The sequence below is a fragment of the Drosophila suzukii genome, chromosome 3 (genome assembly GCF_043229965.1).
Source record: "Drosophila suzukii chromosome 3, CBGP_Dsuzu_IsoJpt1.0, whole genome shotgun sequence".
NCBI classification, from domain to species: Eukaryota; Metazoa; Arthropoda; class Insecta; order Diptera; family Drosophilidae; genus Drosophila; species Drosophila suzukii.
In genome coordinates, this window is record NC_092082.1 from 11510206 (window position 1) to 11536358 (window position 26153).

The window sequence follows — 26153 nt, forward strand, 5'->3', positions numbered from 1 at the left end:
TAAAAATCGAAAAATCCACATTTGAATCCCTAAAAATATAACTTTCCTTTAAGATAACTAACCACATTAAATCCCCACATCGAAACAGTATTTAACAACCATAAAAATAAATAAAAACATCAATTTTCATAGGATTGTTCACTTATGTTTAATAGGTATATTATTAAGGATTAGTCTCTACCAACTAAGCATTAATACAAAATTTTGTCACTTGTACGTATACACTTTGCCATACACATTTATCCATTTGTATATATATATATATATCGTATATTTCCGCGCTAACCGTGTTATCAATATTCAATAAAATCATTATATCAGAAACTTGTAATACACTCGCAGTTGAAGAATTTCCGTTCACATCAGCATGAGATCTTTAAACGTTAATTGTGTAGTTTGAAATATTTATAATAAAAACAGCTCTTGAGTTGGATCGTTGAGGATCAGTGATTGGGGTTGGGTTTGTGTTTGGGTTAAGGATTGGGATAGGGAAATGGTTGGTTGGGTGTTGCTCCTTCTTCTACTCCTTGTGCCCGCCCTGCAGCTTCGTCCAGGTGTCGCCCAGCGCCTTGGCAAAGTGGTCGTCCACCGAGGCCTCAGTCTTGGTGAATATCGATATATTCGTGGACGAGGTGGGCGAGGCGGGCGGCGTCTGCGTCGAGGAGGCGGCTGCAGCCGCCAAGCCGGGCTCAGCCTTCACCCGAATGATGGCCGGCATGCTGGGTGTCGTGGTCGTGGGAATCTGCGAGAGCGTAGGATTCGGATTCGGGTTCGAATTCGGTGTTTGAATTGGAGTCGGTGTCAAAGTCGGCGGTGTTCCGGCTGTCCCATAAGCTGGCGGCGGCGGCGGTGGTGTATTGTATCTGGGCGGCGTGTGGTGGGGCGTGTCCAGGACAGTCCGCTTGGCGGCCACGGGCACCGCTGCCTCCATCACCTGGCTGACGGCCGTGGGCAGCGCTGGTCCCGAGCCCGTCGCCGAGGGCGGTGGCGATGGCGGTGTTTGGGTGCGATGCAACGCCAGCGAGAGTGGCAATGGTTCCTCCTGCGGCGGTGGCAGTTCCGGCTGCGGCGATTCCGGCTCCATGATGACCAAACCCGGCTTGGCCAGCGGCGAGCGATGCGGCTGGTAGAGTTGCGAGGCTGCTGTGCTGGCTGCTGACGAGGGCGATACGTAGGCCAGAGGCGAAACCTGCTGCTTGGGCGTACCGCAAGGCGAGGGCGTGGGTGTGGGCGTGGGCGTCGGCGACTTCTTGGCGAACAGGGCGGCATAGTTCTCGCTTCCTAGCGAGCGCCGGAAGTGCTCGTCAATGTCACACAATGCCATGTCTAAGGGGGAAAAAAACAGGTGAGTTGGAAGTTTGGAAGGAGTCTGAGTCTATCGTCTCACCTGAGGATTGGTGGGCCGGCTCGGGCGGTTCCCGCTTGGGTGGAGCCTGGGTGATGACGCTGGGTCGGCTGTTGGCCGCATAGTTGGTGCCCGGCAAGGGTTCGCGATAGGGAGGCGGTGGCGAGGCCCTCTGCTTGAGAGCTCCCGTTGTCACCGACATATCAATGGGGCTGTCCATGTCCTCTCGATCACGCTCTCGCTCCCGTTCCCGCTCCCGATCCCTTTCGCTGCTGCCGGCCTCGTGCACCTGGTACTCGGCGGTCCGTTGACGCCGCTCGCGTCGCCATTTGGTGGTGGGCAGCTCCTTGGACGTCACACGCATCTCTGCAAGGGGAAAAAAAGAGATATAAAATCAGTAAGCTGGTAAACGAGTTATCATTTTGGCCATCTTTTTTGGCTAGCCCTCGGAATAGTAATAGTCAATATATAGTATTAAAACCAAAATCGCATTTCAATTAAAAGCCATAAATTTGATTTGCCTTTGTGGTTGATTTGGGTTTTGGTTGTCTGTCGTCTTGGCTTTCTGATTATGCGGTCGACGAGTGGGCGTAATGAATCACATGGAGTTGAGGCGAGGCTCTGGCTCTACAGAGGTTCTCCTCCACCCGGTGACTATATAACCCCCCCCCATACACCCCATCCCTCTTGCAAGTTTGTTGCCTAAGTCTTTCGCTTTTTTGAATGAACTTCTGCCAAAACCAAAAGCTTTCAAGTGGAGGAGCGGCTCCAAGTGGCGGCGGTCAGGAGGAGTATGAGGAGGAGGAGGAGTCACCACCAATAAATAAAAAAAAAATACAACAAAAAAAACGGCACACACACTCTCGACCAAATAAATAATAACAACAGAAGGCACACAATCGAAACTCCAAGGCACCAACAAAATTGCTTACAAAAACTCGTTTGGTCTACGCTTTTTTTTGTTTTCAGACTGTATGTGTGTGTGTGTTTGCATCAAAAGTCTGGGCCTGGCCTACACTGAGCGAAATGCGGGAACGTGCCTGGCTTGCCAATGGGCGATTGACCGAACTGCTGGCGTGGGAAGCGGCCAAAACCAAGCGTGGGCATCCCGCCGGGATGAAAGATCCATCCGCTGGAGGTGCTCTGTGTGCTCAGTGCTCAGTGTAGCTGCAGCTTGCCAGGAAACCAAGTTTATAAATAAAGCAAAAGGCAGATCCCCAGCAGAACCCAGTTTCTCGGCCGATATCGAAGGGGCATGGAAAACCAGTCGGGCGACTTCTGCACATTTCGAGCAGCGCAGGAGAAGGAGGAGGAGGTGGAGCAGTCCCAGTCCCAGGAACCCAGGCATGAATGAATGAATGAATGGCTTGGCTTGGAGATGGAGGCGGTTTGGCGTTGGCGGAGGAGGAGGAGGAACAGGAGGAGCAGGAGGAGTAGGAGCGTTGTCCTGTTTTTGGCAACGTCACTGCGGCACTGCCATATATTACTTCTTTTTTTTCGCCCCGAGGAGTTCAGCCAGCCGAAAGGCAGAGGAGCACCAGTGAGAGGAACCAGCCAAAGAAACTGGTCTGGTCTGCCATGAGCGAAGTGGAGCTCCAAGAGGAGGAGGAGGAGGATGCGGCCGAGGAGGTGGAGCTGCAGGCCAAGAGGCATTCAAAACCAACAAACACGGAGGCTGGGAGCGAACTTGCGCTTGGGCCCGAGCGGATGATGATGGGGATGATGATAATAATAAAGAAACATTCAAATTTTATTGCACATTTCCGGTCGTCGGACGTCGCCGTCTGTTGGGGGATCGGTTTAGAGGTTCGGCGAGGTTCGACAACGACAACGAAAACAACAACGCAGACGACAACGGCAACGACAACGATGGAGCTTTCTTTTCGAGGCTCCCCCTCTTTGCGGATTGTGGTCTTTGGCTCCCTATCTCACCTTCGCCGCCACCGCTTTTTTAGCATCCTCTCTTCGGCATTGTTTATTTGTTCTGCTGCCAGCGTTTTAATCATTTCTGTATCGGCTAATTGGCGATAAAGGGGAGTTCGTAACGAACCCCAGAAAAAGGGGGATAAATCGATGACTTAAGCAAGGGACAAATGTGGGAATCGAAAGGTATAGGAAGTTGGAAAAGTCAGAGATATCCTTCAGATGACTTGTACTCGGTGGAGGAAATCCTTACATCCATTTGAAATAATATATAAGATATGATCTGTTTCAAAATAAATTGAAGCAATTCAAAACAATTAATGAGTCCTCCTTCTCGGTTGAAGTAAGTCATATGTAAACAGAAAAACTTATTTTTGGTGACCATTCCAAAAATATACCTTTACATATTTTTGCTATGATATAAAAGTGGCCCAGTTCCTTAACGAGTTCTTTCAAGATTTGCTTAAACAGAGACTTATATTTTAGAAAAAAAAACAATAATAATTTGTTTAAAAAAGAATATATCACAAACTCATTAAAATCTGAGATATAGTTCTCATAAAAAATCGAATCATCATTTTAGGCAAAGCATTTCACAATTTCCGGTAGCGGTGGGGCAATCTCAAATCTTCTATGGTGATATATCAGCTGGGTAGCGATTTGAAAGCCGGCCCAGTGAGCTCCGAAAATCTGGTTCGGGTTCACAACAACATAGAGAACATGGAGATGGGGGAACGGGAACGAGAGTGACAAAATAAAAAACCCAAGCAGACTTGCATGCTTATAAGGCTTGGATTGTACTACAACAAATAGCAATAGCAATGGGAACAGAGCATTTGTGGCTTATGCAAACAAGTTGTTGTTGCTCTGGTTGTTGTTGCTCTTGTAGCTTTGTGTACATATTTATTTTTCCACCATCGTCGACGTCGTCGTCGCAGGCGTTTTTCATTTATATTTTTTCTCGCGCCGGCTCGTGAGTCATGCCCGTAACCACGAATCCCCGGTACCCCTAATACCCCGATCTCAGATCCCCGATCCCCGATCTCCAAATCCCCCCCGGAATACCCGCATTACCCGCTGGCCGAGTTGATTGCAAATCTGGTTTTAATATGTCAACAAATTAACAAAAGCAAAATAAAACCGAGTAGAGTCGAGTCGAGTCGATCCAAGCACAGCAACAGCTCTAGCCCCCCCCCCAGTTCCACCTCATCATCATCCATTTTATTATTATTTTTTTGCTTTTTTTTACAGAGGTTTAATGTTTAAACAGGCGCTCATTTTTTGCTCTTTCTCTGGCAGTTTTATTTCTATTTTTTTGTGTTTGCCTGGCGTCGCCATGTAATTGAAAGCATTTGTGTGATTTGTGCAATGTCGCCAATTAACGCGGAGCAACTGGTGTGTGTGGCTTGTTTGCCAATCCATAGACGAAGTAGAAGCCAATCGAATGGAGCGACGGGTGGGGGGAAAAGGCAGTAAAAGTGTTGCCAATTTCATTACCAATTTTACAGTTGGCACAAGCCGAATGGAGACGCCATCGATACGCTCTTGCAGCCGGCGTGACCGATTGTGTCGCCGGTGTGGCCAATCTGAATCCCCCGAACCCAAACCCAAACCCAATCCCATCTTCGTCATCACAGCCACGTCCTGGACACACGCCATAAAGTCAACTGATAAACCGAGGCAAATCGCTTCGGATACCCGATCCCATTCATTGGGGGAGTGAGTACTTATCATGGTACCAAATGGAGGAAGTAAACAGCACGTTCGCCGATCCATTGATCAGGCGAATGAGTGTGGTCTCCACGTGCGCAGCAGGTGGTCACTACTAGTCCTACGAGTCCAACCTAACTGAACTTTGCCTGCCCCCAACAAAGATAATTCATAATATAATATATTATGATCTAGAACTTTTATTAACTACATTGGTTTTTATATTGCCTTTCAAGAAACTGAAAACACTTCTTTAATAATTCCCAAAAAATGTTTGAAACATTTTAAAATTCTTGTCATCATCCCAGAACCAGCTAATGGTGGCTAACCATTGTCTGTATCCCGCAAATTTATTTGCTCATTTTAAAAGCCATCATCATAAAACTTCGCCAATCGCGTTTTTTGTAATCAGATGTATGCTTGAGAACCGGACGAATAAAACGACTATATCCTATAGCAATCATAGGAACTTTTGTCGAAATTAAGATAGCTTTGGCGGCCTTTTACAAGTTTGAGTTTTATTTCTTTTAAAAGAATATAAACCTGTCACTGAAATGCATAAAAATAACATTTTCAGAGACATGTCTCTCGTTGTCGTCTAGCATGTTTTATAAGCTGTTTGGACACAACTTAAATTTATTATTTAAGGAGAAGTCAATATGTTCTAGTCCGTTTTAAAGAAAATTAGAAAGATTGACCAAATTAAGGAACAAAACTTCTTGTTTAATCGAAACTTGTCAGTTAACTCCATTGCAGTCTCATTAAATGCATTATGCCATTATATTCAAAAAAGGTTAAAGTATAATACGGTTAGTTTTTTAAGCACAAATATATTAATGCAAATCCTCGTCTGTCACAAAAACATTTCACTAAATATAAGTATCTAGCTAAATATTTTACGTTTTATACTATTATTATATAATGGATTGCAAAAACTTTGTATACCTCATTCTGTTATTTATTTGCTTTAATCGCAGGCGTACCATTTTGCGAAAGTGTGACTATAATCGTCATAACAAATCGTCACAACGTTATAGAACTGTGATACTTAAAAAAAATAGACTCCAAGTTAAACAAACACACGCCAAACGAAACCGATTAAATTTTGTGAGGGGGAGTTGAGGCAAATAAACTTATGAAACATGGTACCAGGTGAAACCATACAAAGAAATGTTCCTATACCCCATTTAACCTTTCATCTTTCCAATGAATTGTGAGCAAATTTCCCTGGCAAGACCAATCAGTATGTGACATTTTCGCCCCTTTTTTGTCAGGGGTTATTTCGCAATTCATCTCTTTTAAAGTTGCCCTAGACAAACGAACCTTTGTGCAACTGCTGCTGCTGCTGCCTGTAGAGCTGATGATGCATGGCAGCCGCCTGCTGGAGATCCCGCCAGGGCTGCCAGAGCAGGCTATTGGCCATGGAGGAGGCGTTGGGATCCGAGGATGACTGCGGATGCGGATGCGGCTGCTGATTGCCCGAATCCGCCTGCAACGATTGCAGCTGCTCCAGCTGCTGCCGGTGGAGGTGGTGGTGGTGATTATGATGATGTGGCTGCTGCTGCTGCTGTTGCTGGTGAGGATGGTAGAACATGGCCCCCTGGCTTTGGGAGCCAGGTCCATGGCCCTGATAAGCGGCCAGTCTTTGAGTGGCCGCCAGGGCAGCGGCTGCCTGGGCCGACGAGCTGGGCGAACTGGCCGTGGAGGAGGCGGAGGAGGATGTGGAGGGTCCACTCGAGCAGGATGCCGAGGATGTGGAGGCCGATGAGGTGGGTGATGAGGCAGCTGCAGCTGCAGCAGCATAACGCTCGATTTCCTTGATGCGGTTGTAGTAGTTCTGCTCAAAGGCATTTAGTATGCAAAGAAATTCCATGGCTCCCAATAGAACACTTGATGGATTCTCAATCGAAATCTTTGGGCTAACTATCCTCCTCTCACATCATAGGTCTTCCAGCCCAGCTGATGCACACAAATCACTTATATATTTTGTTTTTTTTTTTTTTTGAGTAGGAGGAGATCTGTCTATCTATCTCGGTATCAGTACTTCTTTGGAGGCTGGGGAGCGGCACTCTTTTTATTTATTTATTTTTCTTTCCCTTCCAGTTTATGATTACTTTTTTTTTTGCGCTCGGCCGCAGATACAGATACACGAATGTGCGCACACAAAACGAGCCGCAAGTCGCGACTATAGATACAGATACAATCTGTTTCTGTTTGTCAGTTTTTTGTTGTATTTATTTCTTTTTACTTTTTTCGCGGACAGCGACTCAAGTTACAGTCTCTCGCAAGTTGAAACGGAGACTTTGGCTCTGCTCCGGCGACGTGAGCCTCGAGTCGACATTTAGCAAAATAAAAATAGCACGCTCTTTTTTCTGGCCGTCTTTTGTTGTTATGGCGGCTATATCTCCGACTCTGGGTTATATGTGTTTCTTTTCCGAGTAATGATTTGCATAGAAATCGACAAATCGCTGACTGAACTTGAGCGCCAGTTTTCGCTTTCAGACGACCAACGACTGCGACGACGACTGCGATGAACACGGGGTGCACACACGAACCGAGCTGGACGCACGTTCCACACCAGAAAATGTAATACCAATAGTGAAAAAAAGATCGGTAGTTGTAGCACTAGTCATATATAGCTCATATATAGCGCTCTATAACCATATAGCATTAGGAACTGAAACAGCAACGCGACACCCGACTGGCGGCTTCCACGGACAAGCTCGAACTGATCGTCGGCGAACGGCGACTTGAAGATTGCGACTGGAACTTGGGGGCATTTCAAAGCTCCGAAGACCGAGTCTTCGAGTCTTCGTCTTCAGTCTTCGGTGTTTGGTCTTCGGCTTCTTGGCCAGCCTTCGTCTTTCACTCGTTCGTTGGCTATAAGTCTCCACGGCTCTTTGGGGGGGGGTCTCTAAGAAGGGGTTCCGGTGGTTCGGGGCCTCTGTAGACTTGGGGCCTTTTTTTTTTTTAGACCCATTTGCACTTGCGCCAGTTGTCCCTTGTTGTTTTTGCCTTTATTTCTCCTCTTACCAATTTCCGTTTCGACTCTTGTTTTGGCCCTGTCTTCCTCTCTCTCTCTCTCTATCTTTCTCTGGGTTCCTTCTCAACGGATTTCGGATCTTTGCTTGCTTTTGGTGATTTGGTAATTGAAAATGTACAACTGAAAGGTGAGGTGACTGGGGGACTGAAGGAAAGGGGTCCGCTTGCCGTAGGATGTGGCCGCCACGCCCCGTTGCCCCATTGATGCTTGGCAAATTGGGCAAAAGGGTAACGAAATGGCAGCAATTGGGAATTGGCCACAGTCCGGAGGAAGTTGGCTCTTTGTAGCTGTGAACTGGGATTTTGGGGTTGGGCCCCATCGAGTCCAAGTCCAGGCAGCACATGTATATACATATAGTATTGTGTGGGCGTTCTTTCGTTTTCATGTTTTCTTCAACGCTCTTTTGTTTTGGGCCCGGTCACCGCTGCATTGGGCTCATTATAATGTTTACTCAGAGTTTTGCCACAAACCAAGCTGCGTGCAAAACTACCTACGTTCGGGTGATCGCCGTGTGTGTGTAATGCGGACTGCAAGCGGGCTTGCGAAAATGACAACCAACTAGGAAGCCGAGGGTTAGGCCGAGTCACACCGACAATAGAATACCTAAAAGTCCTTACTACAGCATGGATTTATTCTGTTCATTGTAAAGAGCTCCTTTGTGGAATTTTGGGTTTTCTTTAATCCCTTTTTTAAAAATATTACTTATATGTTAAAAACTGATCAAATAATAATAGAAAATAGAATATAATGGATGGGTAAATATACCTCTTTTGTATTATATACATTTCATTAGACACAATAAATGCTCAAAATAATATTAATAGTTACAATGTATGAATAAAAAAAAATGATATTCTATAATACAGAAAATATACCTTAGTCTTCTAATTTCGAAACTTTAAAAAATTCATAAAAGAATTCCTATATTTACATTTTCCAGAAATCTTTGGATCCAACACCTAAACTTTCAAAAATGTACAATACAATTTTTAAAATAGTTATCCCTATAAATGTGTTATCAAGTTTAAATGTTTTAAACATGGTTAAACAAGAAAAGTAATAACTTATACTTTGGTGATTAAAATGAAATGTATTTACTTAGAACGCAGAAATAGTTTTGCAAACAATTTAGTTATGATAAGTTCCCAATCGCGAATTTTGTGCTTTAAACGGAAGCAAATAGCTGTGATAAGAGCAAAATTATAAAAAATGAACTTAGAAATTCGCAAAAAATAGTTTAGACTTTTTAGCACCCGTTTCTAGGAACATAATGCAGCTCAAAAATTTTGAGAAGAGTTTATTACTATTTTTTAAGGCGTGCACAGTAGTTAGTTCCCTTAACATAGACATACAATAATAGTGGATTACAAAATGTAAAAAAAAATGTATTCCACTAATGCCAAATATTTTTTAATATAGTAAACTAATTAAATGTGATCAGAATGCAATGAACAATTAAAAACAGTTTTTCTAGATATATTATTTTATATTTATATAAATTTTGAGTATAAGAATATATTTTCTAAGTCAGAACCAGAATGTGAATGATAAGGGCCAAAGGCTGAATTCCTATAACCTTAATTCTGCTCTAAGTGCACCATATACAAACGATATAATAGCTATAGCCCACAATCAATCAACTCCAATTAAGCCAAATACGTTGGACTTAGAAACAGATGATTCCAGAAATCAATGCAAATAGCTGTGGGACAAAGCTCATCATCTAGCCAAGATGTTCACCGCGTTGTTTGCGTTTGTTATGGGAGGCAAACAATAGGTCGACGGTACTACACGTTTGCGGCTGCTTTGGGGCTTGGCTCGCCTCGAATCGGCTGTGTGTTTGGCTTAGTTCGGGCTATGGCAATCGGTCGATCCGTCTGTCTTTCGGTCTATAACTACGACGGAACAGCAGCAACAGCAACAGCAACAGCAACAGAAGTTACCATTGCTGCAACTGCAACTGCAACTTGGCGGCAAGAAAACGGCACAGAAGCAGCGGCAACGGCAGAAAGCAGAAAACCAATAACAACATGGAGGAAACTCGTTTCTAATTCAATAGCAGGCCCATGAAATTTTACGCCCGATTTGTAGTACAACCACTACTGTTGTTGCCCCATGAATATTGCTACTGCAACTGCAACAGCAACAGCAAAAATCGAGTAGGCAAGTGGAGAGCAGGGTAGTGAAGTGGAGTGGAGTGGAGTGGAGTGGATTGGACTGGTCTGGAGTCGCCTCTTACACATGGGTGTTGATCATATGGCCCGTGTTGGCCTGGCCCCAACCGACTTGCACAAGCTCTCAGCTGTTGATCTCGCGCCATCCACCATCGACTGACTATCCACCGATCGATCGATGTTTCTCCGCTTATGGTTTTCCTTTTCTCCATCTTTCACCATCCACCATCGTCGTTGATCGTTTGTTAATCCAAGTCACAAAATGTGCAATTTTCAACAGTTTTCAACAATCCAGAGAGGGGGGAAACTACTACTAAAAAAATCAAACGAAAAACGTAACAAAATCAAGCTAAAACTATTGACTGGATTGAGTGCTCCTAGGCTTTGGCGCTTACTCATCATCATCATCACCATCGTCGTCATCCGGCGAGCTGTTTGTTGTGCGCGAAAATTTGTAGTGTAGCGTGAAACATGCGCACGCATGCGCAACGAGGTCAATCGAATGGCAATCATGGCAAAAACTCAAAAAAATAAAGCACTACGAAGGAAAAAACAATGACAACAACGGGGAATCGACAGACTTTGGGGCAGAAGACTCCACTGCCGGGCCGAAAACAATGGCAACAAATTACCAAAATCCAAACAACGTAAACCCAACCAAAGTAATGTAAGAAGGCGCAAAAACGAGACGAGAGCAAAGTGGGTAAACTTGACTTGGGGGTATAAAGGGTAGAGCCCAAATGATGCGGGCATGCTTACAGAAGTTAACTAGAAATCCCCTAACTAATTTGGGGTATATCTAATTCTCATGAAGTTCTATATTTAATGATGGTTTTTTTTTACATCACAATAATACAAAATATAGTGATGGTTTAAAGAAAATGAGAAGTAATATCAAAAAGAAAAGGTTTATAATACAACTTTTACAATTAACACTCACTTAACTTTAAAAAAACTATTATATTTCCCTGACAGAACAGAAATAATATGATATAATATCGAAAATAATAAGATTATAATACAAATTTTACAATAAACAGTGCCTTAATTGTCTTCCCAAAACCAAAACCATATCATATATCAAAAATAATAATATTATAAGATTAGAATTAACTTTCAAAAAAGTATTTTGATTGCCTTCCAAGAACATAAATCATTATATCATAGCTTATGTAATGCCCTATTCAAAAACTATATGTAGACATTTCTTAGTTACCACTAATTTCCATAAATAGAACCTTTCTTAGGTTACTTCATCGCCCTTTTCTCCAGCGACAGGTTACTCAAGCCCAGATTTCCCAAGTTCTTCCCCATTCTATGTGGCGCTGCCTGAATGACAAGCTAAGCAGCAATTTAATATTGCTCCATTGATTCCAAGCTTAAAAGAAAACAGAAGCCAAACAGAAATGAAACTCCGGAAAATGCTTTGCTAATTGAAATTTGTGTTGTTTGGAAATCGGCACAGAAACATGAGATCCCTTGCCAGTCAATTTGGGTCAGTATAGTCTAGTGGCAGTGCGGAAGTCACCGAGATCTGACTTCTTTATGGAAGATCTTCGATCTGCTGCCTTATAGATCGCAGAAATGATGATCGTGATGATGATGACACACACGGCTGAGATGAGGTGAGGTGGCCGGCAATTTCCAGAACTTGTCGATATACGAACAAGACAAATTATGTTTATATCCTAACCGCAGCAGTCCCAGTTTGTGAAATCTAACAATCTAATATATGTATATATATATATCTATCTAGTGGGTACATAATATATATACGCAGCGGAGACAACACAAATCAGCGGCAAACCAGTTCAAAATTTAAATAAAACTCGAGCGTGCGCGCGATTTGAAGAGAAACTGGTTTTCGATTGCCCAGAACGGCAACAAAAACAGCAGCAACAACAGGCGTCGATGGCAAATAGCGAAAACGAACAATAACATAAATATAGTTGTCATTTTAAAATATCATCCGGTGCTAAATCAAGCGTGAGAAAAATAATCTCAATACCTATTTTTTTTTTGCCGAATTTCAAATCGAAATATCTGGTAGTTTTCGTGGTATAGATGGCCAGAATAGTCCAACCAATCTTTGTGAGACAACTTTCATTTCGATATTGTCCGCAACAACAAGTTGATTCTGCCGCTGCATCTGCCACCTCTTCCTGTCCAGAGTGGCTGGCAAAAGTCGCGCAGAGTGAAAATTTATGGCAAATAGGCAAATGTTATGTTTAAATAAATAAATAGCAGTCCGCAGCAGTAGCAGCAGCAGCAACAACAGTAGTAGTAGTAAAAAGAAAGGTAATGCTCTAGTCCCAATCTGTGTCCCCATCCCAAAGACCATCCCCGAACCCAACCGATCCGAACTGAACACTGAGCCTCAGCCATCCCAATCCTAATACTACTACTATCCCATGGCAATAACAAATCCAAACTGGTTTACCTGCTGGATTTTCCTCTGGTCGAGATTTGCGGCAATTATGCGCACCGTTTGGCCATTGCCAGTAAAAGGAAGAGAGTGTTGGCCCACAGAGTTGGCACTGGCTAAAACGGAGAATTGAAAGGCCATGTAAATTACCTGATGAGCCGAGTCGAGTCGACTCGAGTGGAGTCGAGCAACCAACGGTTGGTGTCCGTCTCCAGCTGCGACCGGCCAAGTTCGAAATTGCCACAATTTTTCTTTTGTACCCGGGCAGGCCACAATTTTGTGTAACTATTTGTTTATTAATTATGGCCTGGCCATAGAAGCTGTTTGCTCCTCGACAAACAATGGAAGGGCCCCCCTTAATTAACACAGCCGTTCGACCCGCTTTTCTACGTGTGATTTATGAAGATCCAGAATCCGAGTGGCTCGTTCGATTATGACAAATTCCATTAATCATGCGCAGGTTAACGACATTTTGCATTTTCGATGCTGCCTGCCGATCAATCAAATCGCTCATCTTTGGCAAAAAAAAAAAACAAAAATCGAACTGTGACTGTGCATTGAGAATCACATTTGTTGGCCAATTGTCTCATGGCCACAAAATCGCGCACAAATCGCCAGCAAAACGCGTTCAAATATTTATTTGAGCATCGAAACCATTTCTCTTTCTGTATCGGGGGCTATCTCATAAATTCTCCCCTGTGCGTTGACAGCTGTAGGCATTTATATATATGTATATTATACATATTTCTGCCGAGGAATTTGTCAAATATTCAGAATTATGTCTGATAAAGCCATTAGCCAATGGGTAAATAAACAGAAAATGAGACTGAAACAAACATAAACATAAATTTTGGGGTGGGCTATTATCGGAATTTGCATGTTATCAGGCTAAATTGGGGCGAAATCAAAGCCCAAACAGGGAGTTCAATGTGTGTGTTTGTGCTTATCGCCCCGTTTACAAATTGTGCAATTACCCAAGAGAACATGCCTAATCAAATTGTTTTCTTTCCTTTTTTTTTGTTCCGTTTTGTTTAACAATTATACACATATTTGCGACCCCAGAGCACAGAAAAAATACAATACTATATGAAAGCTCTCCGCCGGCCTGAGCATTTCTTTGGCATGTCACGCGGTCGAGTCGCTTGTTTGTCGCTCTGGGTGGTGTGTGCTGTGTGCTGTATGGTGTATGGTGGGCAGAGAATGCAAATTGCAAATATATATGAAAAGATATGTCGCCAGTACAGTACTGAAATATGCAATACGAACGCCCATCCACAGCCAAAACAGCTCGACAGCCCCGACAATTCGTGCTCGTCAGCCGCAGTGGCACTACGAAAACGACGACGACTGGCTGGCTATTATTGATAAGGGGTTCCCGGGTCCGGTCCCCCGACAATACTTCACATATGCGAACCGCTCGGCCACCCCTGCCCCCTGCCCCCTGCCTCTGGCCATCGAAAATGCGGCATTTGACACATTTATGAAAATCGGAATCGGAATGCGACGCAAACTCATTTTGTTGGAATGTTTTGTTGCCGTTTTTTTTGTACGAAAATAAAACATTTCTCGGATTCGTCGAGTGTTTATGCGTTCGCACAGTGTTCGCGGTAAGGAATCGGAATGGGAATGGGAATCCGAATCCGAAACTGATTCTGCCTGCCAGCGTCCATTGTCGAGAGTTGAGCTCATCGATGCCACCGAGTGGGTAGAATTTCGGGAGACACTGTCTGAGTGGGGGATCGGGGTTACGAAGAAGATGTCAGCCGGAAAGGGGGCACTGTTGCAATCGTGAATCATGACTGGAGCACGCAAAACGCTCTGCGTCTGTCTACACAGGGGAAAAAAGCTCGTAATGAAATCTAAAAAATGTAAAAGGTTGGAACAAAGTGCACCTGCCCTTGGTCAAGATAGAAATTCTGGCTTTTGAACATTTTAAGCTCTCTAAATATAGTTTTTATGGGTGTTAAATAGGAATTCACTTCCTAATGAGTACGAAAAATGTAAACCTACAATTTTATTTTTTTTAGTATAGATAAAATAGCTCTTTATGTAAATTTGAAAAATGTTAAATTGAGACAGATTGAGATTCTGTGGTTTTTGCGTGTGTTTTATTGTACGATAGTTTAGTGAATTGGAATCTAATTAAATTAAATTCCAATGTCATTATATGGAATAGGAAAGCTAGAAATTATTTACAAAGGCTAAAAACAAATTTTCCAAATAGTTCGTTTATAATAAACTCAAGCTACAAATCTTTTAAACTCTATCAAGATTTGAAGACGTATTTTTAAATTTTGTGTTCTTAGAAATTATGAAAACAATTATTTTGAAGAGAAGTTATTTACTTTCCCAGTTTTTTTTAGAATATTCAAGTTTTATGAGTGCCCCGTTTAAACACCTGGAAAACGCTACTGACATTCATATAGTTTTGATTTTTCTTTCTGTGCATGACACATTGTTGAAATACTTTTCGAGTCTTCTGGGCTCAAAGGTGAAAGCCATAAAAGAGCTGTGTGTAACCCCCACCCCCACTGCCCCGCCGGGTTGAGTACAACATGGCCAACATGCTTGTTGCCCAAGTTAAAATCATAAAAATTGTCGACTCTTTTTTAAACGGAATTGGTTAATGGTTTAGCTGGGTCGTCGGCTGCTACGTTCGTTGGTTCACTTACCGCTGGGATTGTTTTGCACCATGGTCGCCGCTCTAGAGAGCACATCCAGGGCCGATTCCATGATGATCTCAACGTTTCAACGTGGGATTGGACGTGGATTTGGACTTGGACTGGGGCTTGGTTTTGCTGCTGGTGCTGCTGCTGCTGCTTCTGCTGCTCCTGCACCGACTCGATCTGCACCGCATGAGTTTCACACTGAAAATGCAAAGAAATTGACCATGAACAGGCGCACACACACACACTAGCAAATGTGCAAACTATATGTATATATATATATGCACAGAGATATCCAAGTGAAAAACTGGATATATCGCCCGAGCCTGGCATTGGCATATATGTAAATGGAACAAAACCAAAACCAAACCAAAGCGAACAAAGACTGACTGGCTGACTTGAAACAAGTAAGACGAAGGCGAAATCCTGCTGCCAAACAGTTGCCATCTGATCGGATGGTCATGGGCATTTTGGTGGGATGAGGGGCAGCCAGGGGGCACGATGCACTTGGGACTGGTTTTCGGTTTTCAGTTTTCGGTTTTCGGAACCACCGAACAGACCAAGACCAAGACCAAGACAAACGGGGCTGCTGCATTTTTCGGCAATGACCAAACCGTGTACAGCAGCCAAAGCCATATTGTTGCTAGCCAGCATCCAAGATCCAATATCCAACATCCCAATTTCCACATAATAATATACTACATATCTGGCCAACAACAAGGGGCCACTTTACCTTTCGCCTGGAGACGACTCCAAAATCCTCGCTGGAATCCTGCGTGTCAGCTGTTCGGGGTTCACTCCTCGCCGATGCGCACAGTTTCCTCGCGTTTTACGCTGGCAAAAGCGGGGTTTTGATGGTTTTTGGTATAATTGCAATCAAATCACAATCGTTCAGTTTGTTAGAGCTGGGCGAAACGTCGATGTAACATCGATACGTATATTCGTTGGCATATTTCTTCACACATCGATATTTTCTTAATTGATCGATATTGTATCTACTTTTCATAGCTGATATGGTCTATCGGTGACTTCAACCTAACGGTTAGCGTAAGCGAAGACTCCAACCAATAGGGATGTTTCCACTAGTTTTGCATCAATTGCATGGAGTGCATCGCTATGAGCCTCGCAACGAACCTCGCAAAGACCCTTGCAACGATCCTCGTAATGATTCTTGCAGTGAGCTCCGCAACGAGCTTCGCAATGAGCCAGGCAACAAGCCTAGCAGTAAGCCTAGCAGAAAGTAAGCGGTAAGAACATTTGATTACAAGTTACGGAATAGTGAATACTGGATAGAGAACTAGTTCAAAATGAACAGGTAAATGTTATCGATACTGGCGGGCTGCCAACTTGCTGAAAACATAGTATCGAATATCGATTTCTGTTCCACCACTAATTTGTTGTTGCAAAAAAGTGTGTAGGTCGCCGCCAGCGATCGAAAATTTTAAAATTCCAATTGAATTGGATAATTCCTGAGTTGCAAATGCCTAAACATTACGTTGGGCCTCTTTCCGCACTCGTAACTCGGAGAAAATAGGTGAAAAACGGGGATTTCGACAGCACTGGAAATTCGCACAGACTGGAAAATCAATCGCCCGCAATCCTATTGTTCTGCTGGTGTGTGTACGAGTGTGCGTGTGTGTCTGTGGGGCTTTGTGAGGCGGCTGCACTTAATTAAAATTTTAGTCAAGACGAGCCATTCGAATTTGGTGTCTTTGCGGGCGTTGGCTTTCACTCAAGACGGTAGAGGCGACCCAGTGAAAGCTGGCCAAGATCTCTTTGTTCAAGGTCGTTGGCAGTCTGGAATTATGGCCATTAGCTTTGAGAAGAATCGGTCGCAAATAGTGGCCGCCTGGAAGGATGTGCTCGATGACAAGAGCACGACCAATTGGTCCCTCTTTGGCTACGAGGGTCAGACCAATGAGCTGAAGGTCGTGGGCACCGGCGATGGCGGCGTGGAGGAGCTGAATGAGGACCTAAACAGCGGCAAGATCATGTACGCCTTCGTGCGCATCGAAGACCCCAAAACGGGCCTCAACAAGTACTTACTCATCAACTGGCAGGTGAGTCAGGACCAGGTGGCCTTATCTTATCGCAGTACGCATAACCTACATATCTGTGATCCACTTTTTAGGGCGAGGGCGCACCTGTGCTTCGCAAGGGCACCTGCGCCAACCACATCCGCGACGTGAGCAACCTCCTGTCCGGCGCCCACCTCACTATCAATGCCCGCAACGAGGATGACATCGATCTGGAGCGCCTCCTCAAGAAACTGAGCACCGTGAGTTCTGCCTACAGCTTCAAGGAGCCACGCGGCGGCATGGAGGAGCAAAAGGCGCCAGTGGGCACCAACTACACTCGGGTTATCCCCACCAAGGAGCTGAACGCCAGCGTCATGCAGGACTTTTGGAAAAAGGAGGAGGCCGAGGAGAAACGGCGCCAGGAGGCCGAGAAGGAGACCAAGCGGCTGGAGCTACAGAAGCTGGAGCAAGAGCAACGTAGTCGCGAGGAAAAAGAGCACAAAGAGCGCGAGAAGCTGGTCATAAGCACTACCAAGCTCCAGCCGGCGCATGTTCCCATCAAAACGTAATCAAAAACCTATATAACTAATCTCATATGATAGTAAATAGTATATTATTTTTAAACAGCTCCCCGCAGCCACTTAGTCCGGAGAAAACAGCACCAGGATTTTCCAACAATCTGACCGATGCGGAGCGCATGCGTCAGGCGAGGAACCAGGAGGCCCGCGAATTGATTGGCTCGCGTGTGGGAGCTGCGAAGGCCATGTTTACCAAGCACACCAGCGAAGGACAGCTTCAGTCCAAGTGGGTGTTCAGTCCTTCCTCACACTTGCATCCATACTTAGCTACCTCTTTTAATCCATAGACTAAACACGCAACCGCCGGCCAAACCAGCTCGCAATTCCATTGCCCAGCGCATTAACGTTTTTAACCAGAATCAGCCTCAAGATGCACCTGTGCCTTCACCACCACGCGCTGTGTCCCCTGCCAAACCGCTGCCGGTGGAGACCCCGGCACCAGAAGCCATTGCCCCCGCTGTTGCTGCTGCGGTGACTGCTGCTCCGGTAGCTGCCGAAGTGGTCTCCACAATAGCAGAGGTAGAGGAGTCTCAGCCGATTGACGACCTACCCTTGGCCCACGAAAGCGAGCAGTTCTCCACCATCAAGCGGTCTCCGCACAGTAAAACCAACTCACTGCAGTCGCAGTCTCCCGACGAGACCACTTCATCCAATGAGACGGACACCGCAGTGTACCAGGAGCAGGAAGAAGAGGTCCGCACCAAAGTGTCGGTAACCGTGCAGCAATCGCAGTCGGCCAAGACGAGCGGGCTAAGCACACTGGAGAGGAATGCTCGTGAGTGGCACTGAAGTAAAGCCAACTATACATGATTTTAATTACATATATTTTTCAGTGACGGATTTGGTCAACGAGGACGATTTTATTTGCCAGGAGACCCTCGGCGATTTGGGACTGCGAGCACGAGCCCTTTACGATTACCAGGCAGCCGACGAGTCGGAAATCACCTTTGATCCCGGCGATGTAATTACCCATATCGATCAAATCGATGAGGGTTGGTGGCAGGGCCTGGGCCCTGATGGAACCTATGGACTGTTTCCGGCAAACTATGTCGAGATCATCAACTAGGGTCGGACCCAAGTGCCAAGCAGCTGGGACGCCCTTTTGCTAGATATCTACACCAACGCAGCTAGCCACTATATTTTGGATCCGGACTATAGCTACTTAAACACTTTTACCCCTACTCTTGAACAATAATGCGATAGTGCGATACACCTAAAAGAGATTCAACGAGATGACTAAATGCGACTATAAGATTTTTATCGTACATCACGCGTCTGTTTTTTATCTACATACATATTATTATATAACGTATACTCCATGCCACATAATGCAACCCATTCATTCGTTGTTCCCATCTGTATACATATTATATCATTGTTTGGCCTCGATTGCCGAGGCCGTGTTGCGTCCTTTTAAAATGTTCTTAAGACACATACAGAGTAACCACTTAGTCAGTATTTAAGGCCCGCTCCATACCCGAAACGAGGGTTCTTTTGTATATGTATTATTGATTGAGATTTATAACCTTTTCGATAATAAACTTTGATAATTGTGCAACGGAAAAAAGAAAACGATGTCTGTATAGTCAACAATATCTACATTTATTTTCGCATTAATTAGTAGCATAAATAGTTATCATAGTTTCTCTAGAAGTGTTTATTTTTGTTTAACAATTCACCTGCAGCAAAGCTTGATGGTGGTGTCGGTGGCAAGCAAGCGCGATTGCTGTAGATTTGTATGAGATCATACGGCGGCTTGCTGTGCCCACTGCTGCCCCTCGGTGCAATTTACGTATAAAAACTGGACTCAGGTTCAAAAATATCCTCATGGTGATCTCTATCGCTTAAACATAATCAGCTCTTTTATGTGAAGGACAACTCTCGTTGCCAAATCGTTTTCGTTCTGTTAACTTTCGAATTCTCTATGCAGGCACTTTTCTCAATATTATTTTCCTTACTAGCCTATAATCTATGCTGTGTGTGTGTGTGCTATGATGATGATGTGCGGGGATGAGTGTTGGGTGTTGAGTGTTGAGTGTTCGACACATGAGATTTGCATGTTTAGATAGTACGGGTGTGCTTCTACGAAATACTAGCAAAGGTCCGTCGCCGGCTCCAGCTCCTCTTGATCACATTCACATCTGCATTCAATTCCCAAGCCCATTCCCATCGAATCCACTTAAATCAGGTCTGTCGCTGTCCTTTGATGAGTCGGGTTCAGGATCGGGACTCGCCTCTATCGTCCGTTTGTTGTCACTTGAATTTGGTAAATTTGCGTAGCTTCTTCGAAACGGTCGCCCTGTAGAGGCGCTCTGTTCATCATTCCGATGTCGTGGTGGTTGTCTCCGACTGCGCGGTGGTCTCACCGGCAGCCAGAGGCTCCACCACGCTGGCTTCGGGAGCAGCTGATCCTTCGACGGGTGCAGCATTTGGTGGCGGCGGCAGAGGGATGGGCTCCTGGATTTTCGTAGCATCCTGTGGCTGTGGAGTCGTTGGCTCCGCAATTTGGCCGGCGGCTTCTGGGGCAGCAACTGCAGCCGTGTCCACTGATTCAACTGGGGCTGCACTGGCACCTGCTGCTCCCGACGCCAACCTGGCATTCTCCTCGGCCTTGGCCTCCAGCACATTTATGGAAGCCTGAATGCATCTGTAAAATACAAAAACGTTAAGTTAGCCAATCGAAATAAGGAATTTCAGCTAATAAAACTTACTTGATGGCCTCCTTTCGGGCCAGGCGGATGCTGTCCTTGCCGTTCGTGTCGATTGTGTCCAGCTTGAGCAGGTTGCGGGTCAGCATTTCGTCCAGGTAGGCGTACTCCTTCTCCTGGCGCGTGCCCTTGAATTGCTCCACTTTGCCCATCAGCTCCAGTACATCGCGCTGTATGTCCTGGATCTTGTTGATCGAATTGAGGGTGTGTGGTGTCTGTGGTGGCAGTCCAGCGGCTCCATCAGCTGGAACCTCCTGGTCGGCATGGGCCTGTGCCTGCTGCGTATTCAAGGGCGTGGGCCTCTGCTGCTGTGGTGGTGCAAAATGAGCCTGAGCTTGAGCCTGGGCCTGGGCACTTGGCGGAGCATTCTGGTTGGGTATCTCCTTGTGGGCATTGATGATCGGCTCGGTGCGTCCCTCCACGAAGATGGGTATGGTGCGCACATAGGTACCACCAGGGGTCTGTGGGGCTGGCGGCGGGGTGGGCTGCTTCTGCTGGGGATGTGTCTGCTGCTGGGGCGCATAGTAGGACTTGAACTGCTGACCCTGGACGGGCGGACTGGTCTGGGTGCCAAACTGTTGATGATGTGCTCCCGGTTGCTGCGGTTGCTGTTGCTGCTGGTAGAGCAGATTCTGCTGCTGCTGCTCTGGCGGAGGAGCGGAGTGGGATCGCAATCCCTGATCCTGCTCGGCGGCACTCTTCACGCCCATGTCCACGGTGTTCCGAAGTCCATGCTGGTTCAGATTGGCCGGCGGGGCACAATCCACCTCCGAGCGACCGGCTGGATCCTCTGTCTGGATGGCAGCATCACAGAGGCGCTTCGAGGGCGACTGCGGCACCTGTTGCTGTGGTGGTCCCACGTAGACTTGCTGTTGCTGGGGCGGCACAGCGTACTGGTAGTGCTGCTGGGGATGCGGCTGGGGACGCTGTTGCGGCGCCTGTGGCTGCGGCTGGGGAACTGGTCCCGGAGCAGTAGGTACTCCCGGTCCACGTCTGGCACCGAAACCATCTGGGATATACTGGCGGAACTCCGAGGGCAGCCGGTTAAAGAAGTCGTCGTCGTGATCCATGTGGTTGTTGGCCGCACCGGGCATCCGTCCGCGGCGACCCATCGTGGAGAAGCGTGGGAATCCAAAGTCTGCGTCGTCGAAATAGGATGAAAAATCATCGTCAGCATGGGCTTGGGCACTGGGACCATGCAAACTGCTCCGCTTACGTGAGTCGCCGAAGCCGGCGAAGGGATCATGCATCCTGCCCAGGTGCGAGCGCGGGAACATGTTGTCCATGTCCATGTTCGGTTCGAATCCAAAGGTCGGCTGCAAGAGAAAGAGGGGGAATTAGTAAATATAGTCAGGCACAAAATATCCACAAATATTTTATCATCTAATGAGCTGCCAATAGCAAATACCATGTTGTTTTTAAGTGTTTATAGATTATATCCAAATTATATCTATGTTGCTAAAAGACCTATAATTACTTAATCTTAAATTGGAATTGATAATACAATTTTCTAATTGAAACACTGCTTTCCGGTTTAAAACGATAGGTAAAACCACTAATCATTGTTCCCTATCAATTATTCGTTCTGTGTAGCAATAGAGTAGTGCAAATTGCTTGGCTCGGTGGGCGAATTGTTTATAAATAACTGGGTGAGTCAGAACCTTATAGACTGGGTGCGAGAGTGTGGGCAAACAAGTGATGTCAATTGGCACTGAATGAACAGCTGTTGGGGAGCGGATGTCGATCTCGGAAACGAAGCCTTACCTTTAGCCTGCTCAATTTGTTTACTTTATCAATGAGCACTGCTCGCTTGTTTTCGCTACAAGTGTACTCTACGTTTTATTTCGCCTCAGTCTGTTTGTCTTTTTTAGCTTTTGATTGATTTTCCGCTCGGTGACGTGATGCACTGCGTCCGATTGTTTGGTTGCGAATGAGGCGATTCGTCGGCGGAGAAGGCCTTTTAAATCGAATGTCGCCCACTCTCGAAACTGCTGGCTTATTCTGGCCACTTCTCGTAGCTTCTGCACCTCTTGAGAGTCTTTTCGAGTCTCTCCTAAAAGGACGCTCTCTCTCTCTCTTTTTTCAATTCAATTACCCCAGTAGACTCATGGAAGTACAGTGAAATAAGTACAATAAACAACTCAAATGGTTAATTCTCTCGAATCAATAAACTAATAAAAACTGATAGTGTTCATAGTAGCGCATTTTAATACTACCTTTGAATGAATATTATTTTATAAGTACAAATATATGTATTTTCTTTTTACAGAATTGACCTACAATTGCAAACAGAATGGATAATTGTATTTGCCTTTAAAATTATTACCCCGTGCTGTGACTGGTTAATAGTACGCTTCAATTAGTAATGATAATTTATTTGTTATCTTACATAAGTACACTGGGAGAAACAACGTAAAATGTTATAAGTTTATTATAATTAAAATGTAGTCCATAAATATGGTTACAGTTTTATAACATTAAGCCTAATGGATTTTTAACGTATTCTCCATTATATTTGAACTATAGTAAGGACTCATAAAAAAACCTTTAAAAAATATTGCGCGGAAAAACAAAATGTTGTTAATTACACTTCATTATTTTAACAAAGTTTGATGATACTTCTTAAGATGTCAATAAAATTTTTAACATTTGGTTAATCAATCGCTGTCTAACTTAACCCGCATCCACTGTACCTTAACTTGGTGATGACGTTTTTATACAGTCAACGTCACTAACAACGCGTAGTATAGGCCCCCGCGTTGGCCAAGAGGTTGAGCAACCAAGAGCCACCCACGCTTCCCATTAGACAACTGGCTTGCTTCCACAGAAACAGATACAGATACCGAGATATGCGCACATATGGAGTGTCATTATGTATTACTGTACGGTGTGCCCACCTACAGCGGAAAACATAAAGATAGACACGCACAGCACAGCAGACTTTGGTAGAGAGTCAAGAATCAAGAACGATTCTTTCGACGCCAAAATAGAAGGAACGAGAGCAATGGCAGAGACTACGCGTCATTAGGTTGTGTGTGTTTTCTTCTAGAAATTTTCAAATATTTTCTGCGATTCGTTCGTGATAGATTTGGATTGCTGGCCATTAGATTAGACCACAACAAAACAGCTGTACTTAACTTGTCGCTGGTAAAATTCCGCACGCGTTGCGGCATTAATCATACGCAGCGTTGGCCACTAGACGAGAGCTTGACACGACATCAGCCCAGAAAAACTTGGCTATCCATCCCCCCTACTAGGCAGATACTGTAGGTTTATGCCCAGTAGGTCAACAGAGTGTGCACACACACTTGACACACTGAGGAGGGGGTAAAAAACCCCCTTTTGAAGAGGGCTTCTTTAGGGGTAGAGGCGTTTACGCAACCACACTGCCTTTTTCCATTGTTTTTGCACCCTTATTGCGATTTACAGAGTTTACAAAGCGCCCAAAGGCAGTGCAAAACAGCGAAGGATTCATTCGGAAAAGTTAAGCAACTGGAAAAAGCGCTGTGTCATAAGTAGTATAGTAAAATAGATAAAACTTAATCGCTTTCTCAAGATATTTAGGCAAACAAAGAACAAAGCGTTTTGTAATATAAAAGTAATTCGCTTTTAAAAGGCCTTTCAGACTGATAGATACATCTAGATGTTTTTTTGTTCGCATTATTAAAGGGTACAGAGGTTATATACTATACTACAATAGAGCAGCAGAGGTACTGTGGTATAGTATAGATATATCTAATCAAATCATTAGAAAGAATTATATTATAAGGTAATTGACAAACGTGTTATTAAAGAAATGAGAAAATAAAATGTTCGTTTATCTAGAAGGCTAGGCAAATCCTATATGGATATAGTTATCGTTTCCAACCAACTGTTCCCTTTGGAGAATCCCCACTGTACCTGAATTGCCACACTGGTAGCGAGAACAACAAAAACCATGACACTCATACGAATATGTCCCAGCTATGCAATCGAGGTCTTTTGGGGGTGGGGGAGATCTGGAGGAGGGGGGCTGAGGCGACCTTGTCAGGCGCCAACCTTGGGATCTCTCGCCGCTGCCGCTCGTCTGACATCCCACCCCCTCCCTCCCACCTCGCAACCTGTGGCGGCCACTCACCTGAAAATGTTGCTGCTGCTGATTTGGGGGAACCTGCTGGGGGTGCTGCTGGAAATGCTGCTGCTGCTGTCTGGGCGATCCGTAAGCGTTTTGCGGGGGATTGTGGAAGTGTGGACTCTGTCCGGCCTGCTGCTGGGGGGATCCATAGCCACCACTGACATATTCCCGATTTACGGGTATATTGACTCCGGGTCCACCGGTTGAGCCATTGCCACCGTTGGCCGGATTGCTGGGCGCCTGATTGGCCGCCATCACAGTGGGCTTCATCGGTGATTTGGTTGGTGAAAAAAAAACCGTACCGCTATGGAATCCGTCGTCTCGCTGCGTAGCGACAAAATTTTTAATTTATTTCCTTTTGTTGATTTTTGGTCTGTGTGACTTTCGGCGGCGGCTACTACTTGTCGTGCCAGTTGTTCAGATTAATTTTTTTATTTTTTTTTGGACGCAATGGGTGGGGGGGGGGACTTGGGATGGGGGGTGGCGCGTTCTCACCTTGAGCAACGACGCGTGCGACAACCGCTGCGATTTTGATTTCGATTTCGATTGGGATTTCTCGTATGTTCCTTAAACTTTAGTTCCTTTGCTGATTTTTCTGCTGCCCGGAGTGTGTGATGTCACTTTTGTTGGCCACACTTTCTAGATGCCGATACACCGATACGGCCACTTTTTTACTTCCACTTTTTCGACGTTTTAGCTTTTTTAAGTATTTCCGCTCGCGCTCTCTGGGCTCGTCTGTGTGTGTGTGCGCTGCCAAGTGTGTGAGCGAGTGTGGGTTTTTCGGTTTTCTATATTCAATTTAAAATATATATAGATTTTTTATTTTTGCACATTGCCACTCGGCTTTGTTGTTGTTAAACGGGGCACACGCACATGCACACGGGCGTCCTCACGCTGCCAAAGTTGCTCGTCGACTGAGCGCCATCGCCATTTGCTGCCAGCCATTACCATTTCCATCGGCCAACCAGCCCCACTGCTCTCTCGACTCTCAGTTGGCCCCACTATGCTCTCTCTCTCGCCCGCTCTTCTTCTCTCCCTCTCTAAGCTTTGCTTGGCTTCTACCTGCCCTCCTCCGGCGGTTTAAGGCCTTAATTGGTAAATATTTAATACTATCTTACGGATACGGATACTCGGCTCTCTCTCTCTTTCACGCCTCTCTTGCTCTCTCCTCACGCTCTCTCTCTCCGATCGCGGACCAGGCCAAGATACACTACACACACATCAGACTTATAAATAGACGTCCGCTAGAAAGTTGGCCGAGAGAGTGCGAAGAGAGTGGGTGAGCAGAGCGGTGCTCTGAAACGCATTCCTCGGCAGTCGCATGGCTTCTAGAATCACAATCTGTAACCGTAAGCCACACCGAAAGAAAAATGCAATACTATATACATATCTATTTATCGGTTCAGATCAGATACACAGAAAGAAAAGTACAAAAGCTTGGTTAAAAAA

At 45.1% G+C, this 26153-nt stretch overlaps 3 protein-coding genes across 7 annotated transcripts; 1 reads left to right on the forward strand and 2 right to left on the reverse strand.

Annotated features, from left to right (window-relative positions):
- Window positions 1-123: 123 nt before the first annotated feature.
- Window positions 124-16208, reverse strand: Tgi (Tondu-domain-containing Growth Inhibitor). Of its 2 annotated transcripts, XM_017079277.4 has the most exons (4): window positions 16020-16208; window positions 15293-15487; window positions 1388-1711; window positions 124-1326 (listed from the first exon to the last, which is right to left on the reverse strand). In XM_017079277.4, exons 2-4 carry the CDS (start codon window positions 15351-15353, stop codon window positions 521-523), a joined length of 1191 nt encoding a protein of 396 aa, XP_016934766.2. In that variant the 5' UTR covers window positions 15354-15487; window positions 16020-16208; the 3' UTR covers window positions 124-520. The 2 variants fall into 2 exon arrangements, with proteins under 2 accessions (XP_016934766.2, XP_016934765.2); XM_017079276.4 differs by lacking the exons at window positions 15293-15487; window positions 16020-16208 and adding an exon at window positions 6302-7841.
- Window positions 16209-16678: 470 nt separating this feature from the next.
- Abp1 (Actin binding protein 1) lies at window positions 16679-19454 on the forward strand. Its single transcript, XM_017078582.4, has 5 exons — window positions 16679-17346; window positions 17418-17869; window positions 17932-18108; window positions 18170-18657; window positions 18716-19454. The coding sequence occupies exons 1-5, from the start codon at window positions 17092-17094 to the stop codon at window positions 18946-18948; spliced, it is 1605 nt and encodes a 534-aa protein (XP_016934071.2). The 5' UTR covers window positions 16679-17091; the 3' UTR covers window positions 18949-19454.
- A 9-nt stretch (window positions 19455-19463) lies between these two features.
- On the reverse strand, window positions 19464-25619 carry stv (BAG domain-containing protein starvin). 4 transcript variants are annotated; one of them, XM_017078577.4, is made up of 4 exons: window positions 25200-25619; window positions 24708-25028; window positions 20594-21906; window positions 19464-20529 (listed from the first exon to the last, which is right to left on the reverse strand). In XM_017078577.4, exons 2-4 carry the CDS (start codon window positions 24972-24974, stop codon window positions 20202-20204), a joined length of 1908 nt encoding a protein of 635 aa, XP_016934066.2. In that variant the 5' UTR covers window positions 24975-25028; window positions 25200-25619; the 3' UTR covers window positions 19464-20201. The 4 variants fall into 4 exon arrangements, with proteins under 4 accessions (XP_016934066.2, XP_016934067.2, XP_036670729.2 ...); XM_017078578.4 differs by having other exon boundaries at window positions 20594-21728; window positions 21807-21906; window positions 24708-25619; XM_036814834.3 differs by lacking the exons at window positions 24708-25028; window positions 25200-25619 and adding an exon at window positions 22355-22538 and having other exon boundaries at window positions 20594-21728; window positions 21807-21906.
- Between the last annotated feature and the right edge of the window lie 534 nt (window positions 25620-26153).